We start from the raw sequence: 15155 nt of genomic DNA on the forward strand, positions 1-15155 counted from the left end.
AGCCTTGAGTTTTAAGTCATGTAGGGCTCACCTAAGGGCTACTGTTCCCAAACCCAGACAGCCTGGCCCCTGGCTTTCCATCCATGTTTTGACTCAATAAATCTGCTTGGATGTAAGGAGACTATGTTACTCATGAAAGGAATATGCAGCCAGAAAGAGGTCTAACCATTGATTGTCCTTGTCAATGAAGCCAGTGGGCCAAGAAATGCACTTCCTCTTTGGTTTGATTTTTAATACTTCAGGAAATGTATCCTTGGGTTGAAAGAGCCATGTCGATTTCAAGGCGAGCTTTTTCTCTTGAATTCACATTCTGGACATGGGCTGCACCTCAGTGTGACAGACTCCCGAGACACAAAGACAGCCCCTAAATGTCTAGCAGGAGACATTTTCAAAAACCCGTCAATAATTTTCTATGTAGGTGCACCACTCATGGCAAAAAGAGAAGCAGTAGGTTTCTCTGCATCACTGTGCACACCAGCTTTAAAAACTGCTTAGAGTCCTTTGCTCCATTCTTGTCTTCAAACTGGTCTGATTTTCAAGGCACAACTTTAAAAAATGAATACAACAGATTGGAATCTGGATGAAGAACTTAGAGAAACTTTCAGACCAAGTATCAGCAGCTCTGGCTGCAAGCTCGCCATCGATCAGTCACTGAATGGGGCTGTTCTTTCCCAACAGAGAGGAAGAAAGGCGCTTTGACTCTCCATTGTGCAATACACGACTACAGAATAATGCTCAATTATTATTTTGGGGGGGGAAAAAAAGGAATAAAAGCCTGTTTGGATTTTTATTTTGGCAGAGTAGATATCTATCTCAGTAGTGTTTCGCTCCCGGGCCAGCACAGACATCTTCAACCAAAGACTGACTCAAGTTTAGATACGCTTATCCTAAAATTCAGCAAATTCTGATTTTAAGGGAATATTTTTTTCTAGAAATAAATCAATTTTCTTCCCATTTAATTCAAACAAAAGTATCCTTCACAGCAAGATTTTCTTTTTAAAAGTCAGGGAGATGTGGCTCCCCCTGTCTGTAAGTTCCGCCTGAAATTAAATTGGGGGAAAAAAAAAATCCAGGTTTCAAATATAATGCCTTATGACAAAGGGACAAGAGCAAGGTTATTAAACACACGTCACAAGGTGACTTTACACACATTCAAAAATGCTCAAACTGTAAAATGGACCCGTTTCATTGCACAAGTCAAAAATCATTGCTGTCTGTGCCTAGCAGCAAAGAAAGGATACTTTTAAAAGATACCATGTGAAGATGCAGGGCTTTTTACTTAGTAATTCACCAGGTCGATGTAATTTTGATGAGTAAGGATGAGTCATAAGTACTGAAAGCACAGTTTTTGCACTAAATTCTATTCCTCAGAGGAGACAATTTAGCAAATGCTAGATGACTTTTCACTTTTAACAGAGACATAATGTCATGCTCAAGGATTTAATTAATTACACAGCCCCTACTTAAATGCTCTGTTTGTTCTGGGCATACAAGCCAGGGCAAGCTCAGGACTTGGGTTTTACAACCAAAGATTCTTGGCTCCTTTTCCCCTGGAAAAAAATAGAACCAGCTAGAACGCTCTGACTGGCAGTTATCAGGAAGCTGACAAGGCAGAAGGGCATTTTATCCCACGAAGTGGGTCCACACAGCTATTTCTCCTGAGAGCAGGTGAACACCCCCGCCATTGGACCAAAATAGAGGCAAAAAGCTCACAACGCTTGCTAATCCCTGCTGGCTTTCTGTTCAAAACAGAAACGCTGACTGTTAATTCTCTGCTATGTCTCCGAAGTCAACTCCAGGTGAGGCAAAGTAGATGTGACGTCCTCCCAAATCACTGGGAAGCACTCCCCGATTCCCGTGAAGGGCCCTCTGCTAGAGACGTCGAGATCCCAAGGATACCTGTTCGAAAATCCCAGCACTCTCAGCCATAATTTCCAAACTCTTTTTGCTGCCAAGAAAAAAAACACTGACATTTTCTATAAATTGGCACTGAATGATAAAACAAGATTTTTTTTAAAAATGTATTTATTTACTTGACAGAGAGATCACAAGTAGGCAGAGAGGCAGGCAGTGAGAGAGGAAGAGGCTGAGCAGAGAGCCTGATGAGGGGCTCGATCCCAGGACCCTGGAATCAAGACCTGAGCCGAAGGCAGAAGGCTTTAACCCACTGAGCCACCCAGATGCCCTGATAGAACAAGATTTTTGATGAGAATTTTGAGGAGACTAGCTCATCAGGTTATAACATACCTGACTATTAAAGAAGTCTGTAAAGAAATTTTGAATGATCAGGATAGATGCAAGTGAAGTTATTTCTGTCTAATTTATACTTAGGAAAACCTGGTCAAAATGAAAACAATTTTCTGTTTTTAAAAGGCAGTGTGCACAATGTCTCCTTTGTTAACACATGATTTTACTCAGTCAGCTGCCAGAGTCACGTGCAGAAATAAAAAGCTCTTAGGACACTAAGGGTCAGACTGCATTTCAATAATCGGAATGAGCCCTAAGAGATGGTAATTTGGTTCAGTTGACAGACTGCGCTGGATATACCCTGTCCAGGTCGTAGAGTTAGTGACTTACTATTTATTAAAGAAATAGGTCAAGCATGAGCCCTTTTCAGAACTTATCCACTACAAACCACAGTTTCACAAAATCAACTTTCCACATACAAAAACCAATATATGAGTAGGGTTTGATTAAAATTTACCCAACTCTGGGGCACCTGGGTGACTCAGTGGGTTAAAGCCTCTGCCTTTGGCTCAGGTCATGGTCTCAGGGTCCTGGGATTGAGCCCTGCATCGGGCTTTCTGCTCAGTAGGGAGCCGGCTTCCCCCTCTCTCTCTGCCTGCTTCTCTGCCTACTTGTGATCCCTGTCAAATAAATAAATAAAATCTTTTTAAAAAAATTACCCAACTTCTATTACTGACGACATCAGAAATTAGATGCTGGTTTTATTGTTATTTACCAGTAAAACCCATGTGAACTTTGCGAATAGCCTTTAAATGCCCGGAGAAATTACACACATAATGTACAGCACCGTCTTCACGCTAAATGTTGAGGGAAATACCTATATATCCATTTGTCCAACCTTCAGACACTTCGGCTCTTTCCATGTCTTGGCTGTTGTGAATAATTCTGCAGGACATCTGGGGCAAGCATCTGTTTGGGGCCGTGATGTCCTTTCCTTCAGCTGCATACCCAGCAGAGGGATTGCTGGATCATGGGGCAATTCTATTTTTAAGTTTTTAGCAACCTCCATCCCGTTTTGCATAGTGGCTACACCAATTTACATTCCCACCAACAGCGCACAAGGGTTCCCTTGGCAAGGAGCTCCTTTTTAATTTAAAAGCTTTACAGCGGCATTATGAAGACAGAATGGTCCATTATTTGCTTCACCTTTTTACAGTGAACGTAATGATCTTTAAATGAGGCAATTAAAGCCCCACCGAGAGAAGGCTGGGCTCGTTCTGAGATTGAGACAGGGCAAACCAGCCATGGAAGCGGAAAGACCTGAATCCCATAACGCTCACATGAGCAAAAGAGGACCTTTCTGCCTCAGAAGATCCTCTCCTACAGCACTGTATTTTGTCCTTCAAATAAAGTGGTTTTGAATTTTTTAATATGGAAAACACAAGCACTGCTCAGTACCAGACACCAAGAATCACCATAAGCAACACACCGAATCAAAGAAATTAGAGGAATAAATATTGTAATTTCGCAACTCTGTGATGTAGAGAGGACAGAATACAATTATGCAGGAGAAACTGCAGGAACTCAGCCATCAGAAAGAATGAAAACTTACCATTGGTGGTGACATGAATGGAGCCAGAGAGGATTATGTTAAGTGAAATAAGGCAATCAGAGAAAGACAGGTATCCTGATTTCATGCAAATGTGGGATTTAAGGAACAAAATAGATGAACATGGGAAGGGGGATTAAAAAAAAAGAAAAAGGGAGGCAAACCATAAGAGACTCCTAACTATGGAGTTAAGGGAGGTGGGTGGGGGATGGGCTAGATGGGTGATGGGTCTCTAGGGCACTGGTTTTGATGAGCACTTATACGCAAGTGAAAAATCACTACATTCTACTCCTGAAACCAATATCACACTAAATGTTAACTAGCTAGAATTTTTTTTTTTTAAATCTGGGGGAAAAAAAAAGCAGTGAGAGAATACCAAAAAGTATCCTTTCTACTGCAGATTAAATACCTTTTAAAGAGTCACTGGTCAAACAAAAATGTAACAAGACAATTAAAGGAAAGAAATGGGAATGATTCTTTGATCCCACGGCTAATCACTAGTTAGAAATTCTGATCCCAATTCCGACATGGGGCGGGGTGGGGCGGTGTGGGGCGGCGGTGGGCAGGAGGGGGACTTTCTCTACACCACCTAGTCTTCTAGGTCACCAGCTGAGCATTCTACAACTCAACTTGATTTTGACATTATCTGCCTGGACGAAGGTAGTGTCAGAGGCCCCAGGTTAAGTTTCTGGCACACAAGACTGTCCCCTCCCCCACTTCAGATGCCAAGTGCAACTCAGCTGTCAGCCGTGCTTCTGACCAACCTGCTATGGATCGGAGGTTCCAATAATCTCCTCCCTTGTGTTCCATTCATTGGCTCCAGCAGCTCCCAGAACTCAAACATTGTACTTACTAGATTACAGGTCTGTTACAAAAGAGCTAACTCAGAAACATCCAGCAAGAAGAGAAGCATAGGGCATGGTAAAGGGACACAGTGGGGAGTTTCTATGCCCTCCCTCAGCGTGCTGCTCCCACACAGATTGCGTGTCTACCCACCTGGAAGCTCTCCAAACTCTGTCCTTTTGGGTTTTTATGGAGGCTTCATTCCACAGGAACGATCGATTAAATTATTGGCCATTGGTGATTGATTCACCTCCAGCCCCTCTCCCTTCCCAAGAGAACGGGAGCAGGACTGAAAGTTCCAACCCTCCAACCACAAGGTGGGTTCCCCTGACAGCCAACCCCCGTCCTTTGTGCAGTAGAAAGGCCACCTCGTTAACATAAAAAAGACTCCTTTCTCACAACAATTAGGAAACTGCAAAAGTTTTAGTGACTCTGAAACTTGGGGACAAAGGCCACATCTATATTCTTATTATGAATCACAATATCTCAAACACACTAATACCTTGAATTGCATTACAGACTTTAGAGGGCTGGAGGGAATATTTAAAATGATTCTCTCTCTCACCTCCTCAGCAGATGAGAAGAACTGAGGCCAAGAGTGAAATGAACTTGGCGAGACCATCAGCTATGGGACAGGGACCAGGATGAACCTGAATACATATCTAGGTAATTGTGAAGTGAATGAGACCCTCCCTTAAAATGACAGGTTATTTCCAGGGCACCTGTGTGGCGCAGTTGGTTATGTAACCGACTCTTGGTTTGGGCTCAGGTCATAATCTTAGGGTTGTGAAACTGAACCCCGCACTAGGCTCCTCGCTCAGTGGGAGTCTGCTTGAGTTTTTCTCTCCCTCTCCTTCTGCCCCTCCCCCACCCCGTCTTGTGCTCGCTCTTTGCCCCTCTCTCTCACGGAGATAAATACGTCTTAAAGAAAAATAAAAAAGGTTATTTCCTTTATAATGCCTTCTCCAGAGGCACATGAGCACTTTACCAAAGTGGTGAAATATTATACATCTTAAAAAAGCCTTATTATACAGAGCTACTCACTCCCTGACCAAACCCAGGGTTGGCAAAGTGAGCTGCTAGGTCCTGCTTACTATTTTATTTTTTCCAAATGATTATCAAACACTCAAATAGCTTCTATACAGGCAACTTGTGTTAGAAGGGCTTGGACAGCAAGGGCTCTGGAAAAAGCAGGCTACCTTCACCAGCCAAAATAAGTACCAGTAAATCACAAAGTGCCTTTTAAAATTCCCTTGAAATTATACTAGATCCCTGGATTGTATCATCCCTCTAACCAAAATTAAGGAGCAAGCTCAATTTCTTCACTTGCCCAGGAAGCTTAGACGCACACCGAAGGAGATCTGGTGTGTCTGCGGTGGGCAGGACATGAACCCAAGCCCCATACTGCCAGCCAGGCCAGCCAGGGGTGGTTTGTGCCTAGAGGGGCCTACGTGCCACACGGGCATCATCGTTAGCCAATTTCAAATCATTCTCTCCGATTCTGTTCTTTTATTATTATTATTATTATGTTACATCAGTCACCATACAGTACATCATTAGTTATTGATATTGTGTTCCATAACCCACTGTTAGCATATAACACCCAGTGCTCCATGTAATCCGTGCCCTCCTTAATACCCACCACCGGGCTCATCCGTCCCCCCCCCCCCCGCTCCCTCTGAAACCCCCAGTTTGATTCCCGGAATCCACAGTCTCCCATGGTTCATTTCCCATTCTGATCCCCCTCTTCATTTTCCCCTCCCTTCTCCTAAAGTCCTCCATGCTATTCCTTATGCTCCACATAGAAGTGAAACTATATGCTATTTGTCTTTCCCTGTTGGACTTATTTCACTCAGCATAATCTCCTCCAGTCCCATTCCTGTTGATACAAAAGTTGGGTATTCGTCCTTTCTGATGGAGGCATAATATTCCATTGTATATATGGACCAGATCTTCTTTATCCATTGGTCTGTTGAAGGGCATCTCAGCTCCCTCCACGGTCTGGTGATTGTGGCCACTGCGGCTATGAACATTGGGGTGCACATGGCCCTTCTTTTCACCACATCTGTATCTTTGGGGTAAATACCCAGTAGTGCAACCGTTGGGTCATAGGGTAGCTCTATTTTTAACTTTTCTGATCCTGTACTTATCCACAGCCTTCTGGTCTTAATTTGATTTGCCAAGCAGATTCCCCTGCTTAAAATAACCAACTTGGTGAAACCTGACAAACATTACTCTGGCCCGGTGGTCAAGGTGAACACCATAAGTGATAAATCGCATCGATGGGAAGTACCCTTGATGACAACGCACTCTACCCAAACCCATAACCGCACACCGGATTCTCATAAAGGGACACCCTACAGTATATCTGACTAGTACTCCTCCAAACTGTCAAGGTCAACAAAAATAAGAAAACTCTGAGGAGCCCGAGAAGATATGTCTATGAAATGCACTGTGGAATCCTGGATGGGGATCCTAGAACCAAAAAAGGACATCCGGCGAAAACTAGGGAAATCTGTACATAGCGTGGATTTTAGCTAATAAGAAAATATTGATTATGGGCTCATTAAGGACAATGACGTATGGTGGTAATGCAACATTACTACGTGAAGAGAAGGTAAGGAATGTAGTCCTTGTATATGGAAATTCTGTCCTCTCTTCTCGATTTTTCTGAAAATCTCAACTGTTCTAAAACATAATGTCAGTTTTAAAGGAGAGAACTAATTGATGGATTTGAATCCATTGGACATCTTGGAAGCTCCGTCACCTACCTTACTCTTAGGCGATAACATTGGAAAACAAAACAAAACCAACCAAACAAACAACCAAGTTCCTTACCTTTCGCTGAGGCTTCTCCACAACTGAGCACCTGTAACAAAGGGCAGGCCAAAAGCAAGACATTAACGGAGGCGATTTTCTCTTGAGGCATTTCTCAACTTAGAAATATTCCGAGCTATTTAACATGAAATGCTTAGGGGCGCCTGGGTGGCTCAGTGGGTGAAATGCCTGCCCTCATCTCAGGTCATGATCCCAGGGTCCTGGGATGGAGTCCCACATGGGTCCTTTCCCTTTCCTTCTGCCTCTCCCCCCAGTGTGTGTTTGTGCACACACACACTCTCTCTCTCTCAAATAAATAAAATCTAAAAAAAAAAAAAAAAAAAAAAAGAAATGCAGAGCTATTTAAACGCTAGGAATTATCAGACCGTCCAGTGGACACTTTGGCACTACAGATAATGCAGTGATTAGTTCATGAATATTTGAGATCCTGTTACATGCAAAACACTCAGACAGGTGCTATGAGAGACAGGGCCCTACATCACCCCTGGTCCTGCTTCGGGGACTCGACTGTTCAGTAGGGCAGTCCTGGCAAACTCTCAAGTCCTTGTGAACTGGGGCACAAGCCCAAACCATGAGAGTTCAGGGAAGAGAGAAAATCAGGCTGCTCGGGGAAGTACCAATAACCAAGGCAGCATTTCAGGTGGGCTTTAAAACGGTACAGACAAAAGAACTAAGGCAGCTGCTACTTGAGAAAGGAGATTTTTATCTATTCATTCTTTAGGGATTTTGAGCTTATATCTAGGCTCAAATGAAATCAAGAGAAAAAATGTATACTTAGATAAAGCATCTGCTTTCTTGACTGGCTTGCTTTTTTCATCGCCCTGCTACCTGCCTTAATGAGGTGCAGTTTTAGAAATGGCCTCGAGGTGGTTTCCGCATTTTCCCACGAAATGAATGCCAACGATGGTATCCGTTTTGTTCTGCAGCATCCCCTATCAAAGATCTATGCAATAAATTCCTAAAGTTGATCCCAGGGGAAAAAAAAAAAAAGTGTTTCTCAAAATTGTTTGCATTCTTTCATCAGACTATTAGAAGAATTATTCAGTTGGTCTAGCTTCCCTTTTTGCCTTGGCTGCCGGTAAGCCCGGGGGTGAATCTGTCGCTCAGTTACAGTCACCATATTAGAATCCTGTTCCTCTACCACACCTTTTAAAAAGTCTGATTTTTTTATGATCCCTATAAGCTTTTGGAGTTAGATGGTATATATTTGGGGTTAGATGACATGTCAAACAAAGCACTAATCAATTCAAAAGAATCCAAGGAATTCTGAACTCCCGTGAGGCCTCGAGCTGACGTTGGGGAGTGGGATAAAGCCAAGCATGAACAACCCACCCCTCATAGGGCATTTCTCAGCTAACACTGGCTCCAAGAGTGAGAAAGCAGATAACACTGTGGGATGTTTGCTGGTTCCGTCTGTCATTAAAAGTGAGGAAAAGGGGTATGGTTGCTGGCTAAGGGGACAAGGACATTGACAACGGCAAGGACAGGAGCACCGCAGTCACAGAGCACAGAGCAGGCTGAGGCCGTGCGGGACTGGGGGGCAGTGCAGGGGGAAGAGGCTGAGCCGGACAGCATTTGCACTGAAAGCTGCGAGCCGGCTCCCGGGGAGCAAGGGGCTGGCAGGACAAGGCTTAACCGGGCAGTGCGGGTTTCCCGGGAGGAGGGGATGAAGAGACAGAGGGGGAAACGCTCCACAGGTGGCCGCGTGGGGACCCACTGAGCCCTCCTCCCGCCGCACAGGGTGGTACTGGAATAGGATATTAAAGGCAGCCAGGGGTGGAAGTTCTGCTCTTCTGTAATGAGAACGGGGAGGCGATTGAGGACCAGCCTAGGGCTGCAGAGAAGTTCCCCAGGGCGTGAAGGAAGAGGAAGCGAGCCCTCAAGGCAGGCACCAGGAAGCCACCGCAGCTGGAGGCCGCTCATGCTGCTTCTGGTAGGTTCCACAAAGACTAATGCACCTGAAAGGATCGCCACTCTTGGGCTCACCTATGTCCTAGGGAGCATCTAAGATGGCATTAAAGATAATGATGCGGGGGGCGCCTTGGGGGCTCGGTCGGTGAAGTGCCTGCCTTCGGCTCAGGTTGTGATCTCGGGGTCCTGGGATTCTGCACGGCGGGGCTCTGGGCTGGCAAGTCCGCCGACGCGGCTCTGGCCAGCTCCGTGCGGGGCTCAAATGGGCCTTTGCCTGCAACGACTCTACCGAAGGGGGCCTGGGAACCCCCTGTCCATTCGGCCCCAGGCTGGGGGGCGCTCGGAAAGCACAGCCGCAAGTCCCGGTTCTCCTGGTCTCTTGGGGCAGGAGCAATGCTGTCCTCAGAGCAAGGCCACCCCGTTAAAACCCTGATGGAAAGCTCGGCCCGGGCCACAGGACGGCCCTGCAGGATGGGGCATGAGCACTCCCTGGGCCAGGGAGGCCGGGGGTGGGTCCAGAAGGCACCAGAAGCTCTGCACTGAGGTGGGCTGCCACAGAAAGGCGCCCCGCACAGAATGCCCGAGGAGTGCGCAAACCTGCATCACCCCCGTTGTTCAGGTTCTGCACCAGCGCTGAACCACACGGACAGTCACAGCGCCCGAGCTGCTTCTGTTCCTTGCTCTAGGGAGACCCTCACACAACTGTGTGGTTGTGGGGTGTCGGTCTCTGCCACTTCACGGGATAAGGTGACTGACTGTGGGCCTTTCTGCCCGGAACCCTGCAAAATCCTATTTTCTATGGGAAAAGGGAGGTACATGTGGGATTGAGTCAAGGATCAGGAGATGAGGTGACTGTCCTGGGTCGTGCAGGTGGGCCCCAAATGCGATCACAAGTGTCCCTGCAAGAGGGAGGCGGAGGCAGGTGTGGTGAGGACGGGAGAGGAGGGGGCCGTGAGCGCCGCGGCAGGGAGTGGACTGACGGGCTGTGACCACCCGAGGCTGGGAGAGGCAAGGCAAGCTTCCCCAGAGCCTCAGGAAGGGACGCAGCCCTGCCAGCGGCTTGGTTTTGGCCCCACGCTACTGATTCTGCACGACGGGCCTCCAGAAGAGCGAGAAACGAGACTTCCGTTGTTCCGAGCCACACGCTGATGAGGATTTGTTACTGTAGCCCCAGGACATTGACACAGCCACGACAGGTGCCCTCTGCGGCTGGGAAGTGGCGTGAATGAGCTCCAGGCTAGACCCTTCAGGCTCGTGTTCTCCTAACTCTCCCGCCTTAGTCCGGTAAAGGACTGAACCTTTGTAAGCAGAGGGGTCCTGCCCTTTAGGAACGTGGACATCCCATGTTCCCAAGAACATCAAGCCAACGAGGCAAGGCTGAGAACGAACTCTGCGTGAGCGGCCAGGAGCGAGAACAGAGCAACTGCAAGGTTTTCCAGCTCTGTCCTGGAGTTTTCCAGCTCTGTCCTCACCTTCCATGCTTGCCTGCTCCTGGCAATGTGCGCCCGGAGGGGACCCAGTTTGATGCAGCCCGGGCACCACAAAGAGGCTCATCGGCAACGGCTGCTGGCAGAATTTTTAAGCCATCCTTTTCTTCTCGGATTCCCCTGAGGAAGGCCCCAGAGGAGGAAGACATTACGAAGTCTAGTGGAGAACAATGGGCTCTCCTCTATCCATTAGGATGGAACCAGGGCATCGCCACGCAGGGATTGGACTGGCTCCGGGCAAAACCCCACGGCATGAGAGGCTCCCCCTCCAGGCAGCCTTACTATATCTGGGGTGAACAGAAAATCGCAGGGCGGGTGCCCGAGAGAGTTAAGAGTAAGGGAGTGGGTGGGGCGCTGGGGTGGCTCAGTCCGTTAAGCATCTGACTCTTGATTTTGGCTCAAGTCATATCTCAGGGTTCTGGGATCGAGCCCCGCATTGGGATCCCCGCTCAGTGGGGAGGCTACTTGAGGATTTTCCCTCTCCCTCTGCCTCCCTCACAACCCACTTGCATTCGCTCTCTGACTCTCTTTCTCTCAAATAAATAGATCTTAAAAATAAAAGTTAGGGAGCTGGGTGACCGTTCTCTGAAACAGAAAATGGTGGGGCAGGGGAGGGGACAGAGGGAACAGCGCATCCAAGAGCACGATCGTCATCGAGAGACTCATGAGAAGCAGTCACTGCACACAAGCGCCGCGGTGGGAGGTCTCCTAACCAAACCTCCCGTTTCGTGCTGCCCCTTTTAAGGAGATTGACTTCCCCACATCAATTCTTCAAATTAACAAATTTTTTGGTCACCTTCCCAAATCACTGGAATGAAGAAATTTCCTTCAAACCTTGAGACGCAGCAATGTAAAACCATCTTTCTTAAAAATTGTTTGCACATGGTTTGCTCTAAGAACTGGAAAGACTTAAAAGATAAACCAGAGCTCAAGCTCCCTGTAGAACATGAGGGTGGTAAGTCAGTCACAGCTTCTGTCTGTGGCCTCAGGGTTGGCCTTAGGGAGAACAAGGTACCTCCCGCGGGACAGGCCCCGGGATCCCTGCCAGGGCAAGAACTTGGGGAAGACCCCTGTGGGCCGTGTGGAGGTTACACTTAATGAAATCAAATGTCTCACTGTAACCTCCTCCTCTTCCCAGTTTTTGATCGAATCTATCTTATCACATTTAGGTTCTTAAGGCTCAAATATTCCAAGGAGGCCATTTTGCTCATCCATGAAAACTGACTCAGACATTGGTAGAAGAGGCCTCTCCAAGTGCAGAAAAGCTTGACTCTGATTTCTAATACAAATTACTCAGAAAACACCTGAAGCAAATTTCAAAAGTTATTCAATTTCTCACTTCTAAACAATGTTGAACATTAGTTCGTTTTTCATCACTGTGAACTCATTTGTTAAAATGTACATAACTATTACTTGTTCTTTGGTTTTTGTTTTTAAGTCATCTTTACCCCCAACATTGGGCTTGAACTCATGACCCTGAGATCAAGATTCATACCTCTACTGGCTGAGCCCCAACTAGTAAGGCCCTGAATTGTTCTTTCTTCATTGAGGCAGAGAAAGTTTATACATAAATGCTCCATCTTCCAGTGGTCCAAGTTTCGTCGTGTGGGTTGTAATAAAGATTTCACCGTTAGCCTCGCTGCCGCCAGATATGATACTCACATATCAAAATGATATTTAAGGAGCGCTTAGAGCCAGAGAAACTAGCACACACAAGCCTTTTTGCCCAGGAGCAGTAGCCATCACTAGGGACAACATCAGGTAAGTAATTAATAAGCAATAAATATTTACCAAATAAATGAATATTCATTAAACAATAATATCAAAGTCAGTGCCTACATAACCTGTTACTTTGTTCCCTTTTAAAACTACCTGGTTAACATGCCTACACAAAGATCAGACACTCAGGGTCCAGAAAATTACAGCCTGTAAAAATGAATTCTCAGTTTTCTTACCTCTAGCTCTAGACAAAACCATATCCTTTATTATTTGCATAATAACACGCCCAAGAATCATGACAGAAATCAGGTGATACACTCTCCATGGCGTCAGTGCAAGGAACCTATAACAGCAAAAACAGACAAATTATTAGTTCAACTGGAGGATTTTTATCCTTTTTTAAAAATTAGGTTTACTTCAGGGGTGCCTGGGTGGCTCAGTCAGTTTTGCATCTGCCTTCGGCTGGGGTCCTGATGCCAGGCTCCTGGGATCATCCCTGCACATCTGGCCACCCAATGCCCCCCCACCTCCCCTCACACTTGCTACCACTACCACTCTCCCTCCTGGTCAGGCTCCCCACACGGCGGGGAGGCTGCTTCTCCCCTGCCCCTACAATGACTCTCCCATTCTCCTTCACACACCCTCTCTCAAATGAAAGAAGAAAAAAAAAAAAAAAAAACAATTAGGTGTAGTTTCACCATAGAAACAACAATCCCAATTTCAGTTTTCAGAATCACTCCAATGAGACCACATCAAAGTGATCTCACGGGCATCTAAGTCAGCAAAACAAAAAGTGCTTGAGCCACATCGGCTTTTGTGTTAGGCTTTCTGCTCTAACCTCTAATTTGGGCAGAGGATTTGCTCCGCGGGGTGTGGCCCAGCCATCACTCTGCTAGCAGACGGAGGACGGAACTGACTTGCAACCGAATCATGAGGCCCCAGAAAGGCAGAGCCGCAGGGTTTTCCGACATGCGGAGAAGCTACTGCAGATGCCCCACACTGGCCGTCCTCTCTGCTCTGCTTTATGCCACATTCGTTTATTTAAGGACTACCCTTTTCCTCCAGGCTCTCAAAAGCAGCAATTAAGGATTCAAGGTGCTTGCCTCTTCCTTAAAATCACTATTGGTCTATCTGGCCCCAGAGGGAAACAAAGAATTCTTTATCAAGAACAGCACACAAACATGGCAGCACATTTTTATAATTGGGCCAATAAAGAAACGGAACGGCTACTCAGTCACAAGCTCTGAGGCTTCATGCAGAGGTGAAGCCTGTTCTATACAGGTTAATTGGTCAAACTGCCCATTAATATTAATTTTGATATAATCACAGAAACACTGACTTAACATGTTTGTCATTTAAAACTAGCTGCAAGGCACTGTAAGCTTTATAGAGAAAAACACATACTACAAAGAATCCTGATTTCCAGGAACTTATTTCCTCATCAGAGAGGAACACCTGCCAAGCTAACAAAATCCAAGACAATGAGTCTTAGGTTCTCTAATAAAACATGAGCAAAGAACAAAGAGAAGCAAAAAAAGGGGGAATCATTCACTCACTAATGGGGGAAGATTTTATGGACGTGGCCCTTGAACTTGGCCTGGCAGGATGGATGTAATTTGGAGGAAAACAGAGGCTGTTCCAGGTGGAGAATACAACATGTACAGAAGATCAGTGTCAGAGAAGGGGAAGGTGTGCCTGGGGCACGCGGAGCGCTCTGGGGTGCCCCAGCAGGAGGAGGTCAGGTGGGTCAAGGAGAGATTTGGGAGACTGGCAGAAAGAGAAGGTATGGAGGGGACAGGCCAGGAGCACACTGTGGCAGGCCACGAATGATATGCTAGGGCGTTTGGTCTCAATGTCACCAGCAATAGAGAGAAAGCCAAAGGTATAGGGTAGGAAAATGGAATTACGGGTGATTAAGAAAAACGCCAGAAGGCAACTGAGAGGACGAGGTGGGCAGTGAGGAAGCAGGGAGGTCAGGATCTATTAGAAGGTTGTGTGATATGTTTGGTGAGAAGTGGTCCATGGGAGACGCTGGTGGTAAGCCAGGTCCAGCTCTGGTTCTAATATTAGCGGTGTGTGACCTGGGTCAGGAAAATGCAGGTAGAATAAGCCCATGTTTCTTCAATCCTGGTCTGCCACAGCCACAGGCTGCTGCCTGGAAAGCTTGTTAAAATGCACATTCCCAGACTCCACGTTCCTCCCCCCAGATCCTCTGAAACAGGTAGTCTAATTTTTAGTATTTACATTCAATAAATATTTCTTTGGAAAGTGTCTACATTGGGCCAGGCACTGAGCTACCAAAAGGAAATAAACAGTGAACAAGAAGCACAGAGGGAAGGAGCAGACACACCAGAAAACCCCTAATGTCAACATCTACACTTTTTATTAATAATAATTTGTCTTCTGCTCCAGGACTGCTACTGGCTCTATTCTTTGAGCTCATATAGGTTTGTATTAACCAAGGGTGTTTTGTGGTATTTGTTTTCTTCTTGCTCACCTCCTCCTATCAGGCTATGATCACTGCTTGCTGTTGTCCTTGGGTGCCAGGCTCGCTCAGTTCT

General features: G+C 46.3%; 1 protein-coding gene across 1 annotated transcript in view; it reads right to left on the minus strand.

Annotated features, from left to right (window-relative positions):
- RETREG1 (reticulophagy regulator 1) overlaps nucleotides 1-15155 on the minus strand; it is a 127628-nt gene that overhangs the window by 81948 nt on the left and 30525 nt on the right. The window contains exons 2-3 of the mRNA XM_045082032.1: nucleotides 12831-12937; nucleotides 7478-7508 (exon numbers count right to left, since the gene is read on the minus strand). Of these exons, the coding sequence (XP_044937967.1) occupies nucleotides 7478-7508; nucleotides 12831-12937 (138 nt within the window). The remainder of the gene's footprint in view (nucleotides 1-7477; nucleotides 7509-12830; nucleotides 12938-15155) is intronic.

The sequence above is a fragment of the Mustela putorius genome, unplaced genomic scaffold (genome assembly GCF_011764305.1).
Source record: "Mustela putorius furo isolate JIRA1106 unplaced genomic scaffold, ASM1176430v1.1 tig00000589_pilon_pilon_pilon, whole genome shotgun sequence".
In the NCBI taxonomy this organism is placed as follows: Eukaryota; Metazoa; Chordata; class Mammalia; order Carnivora; family Mustelidae; genus Mustela; species Mustela putorius.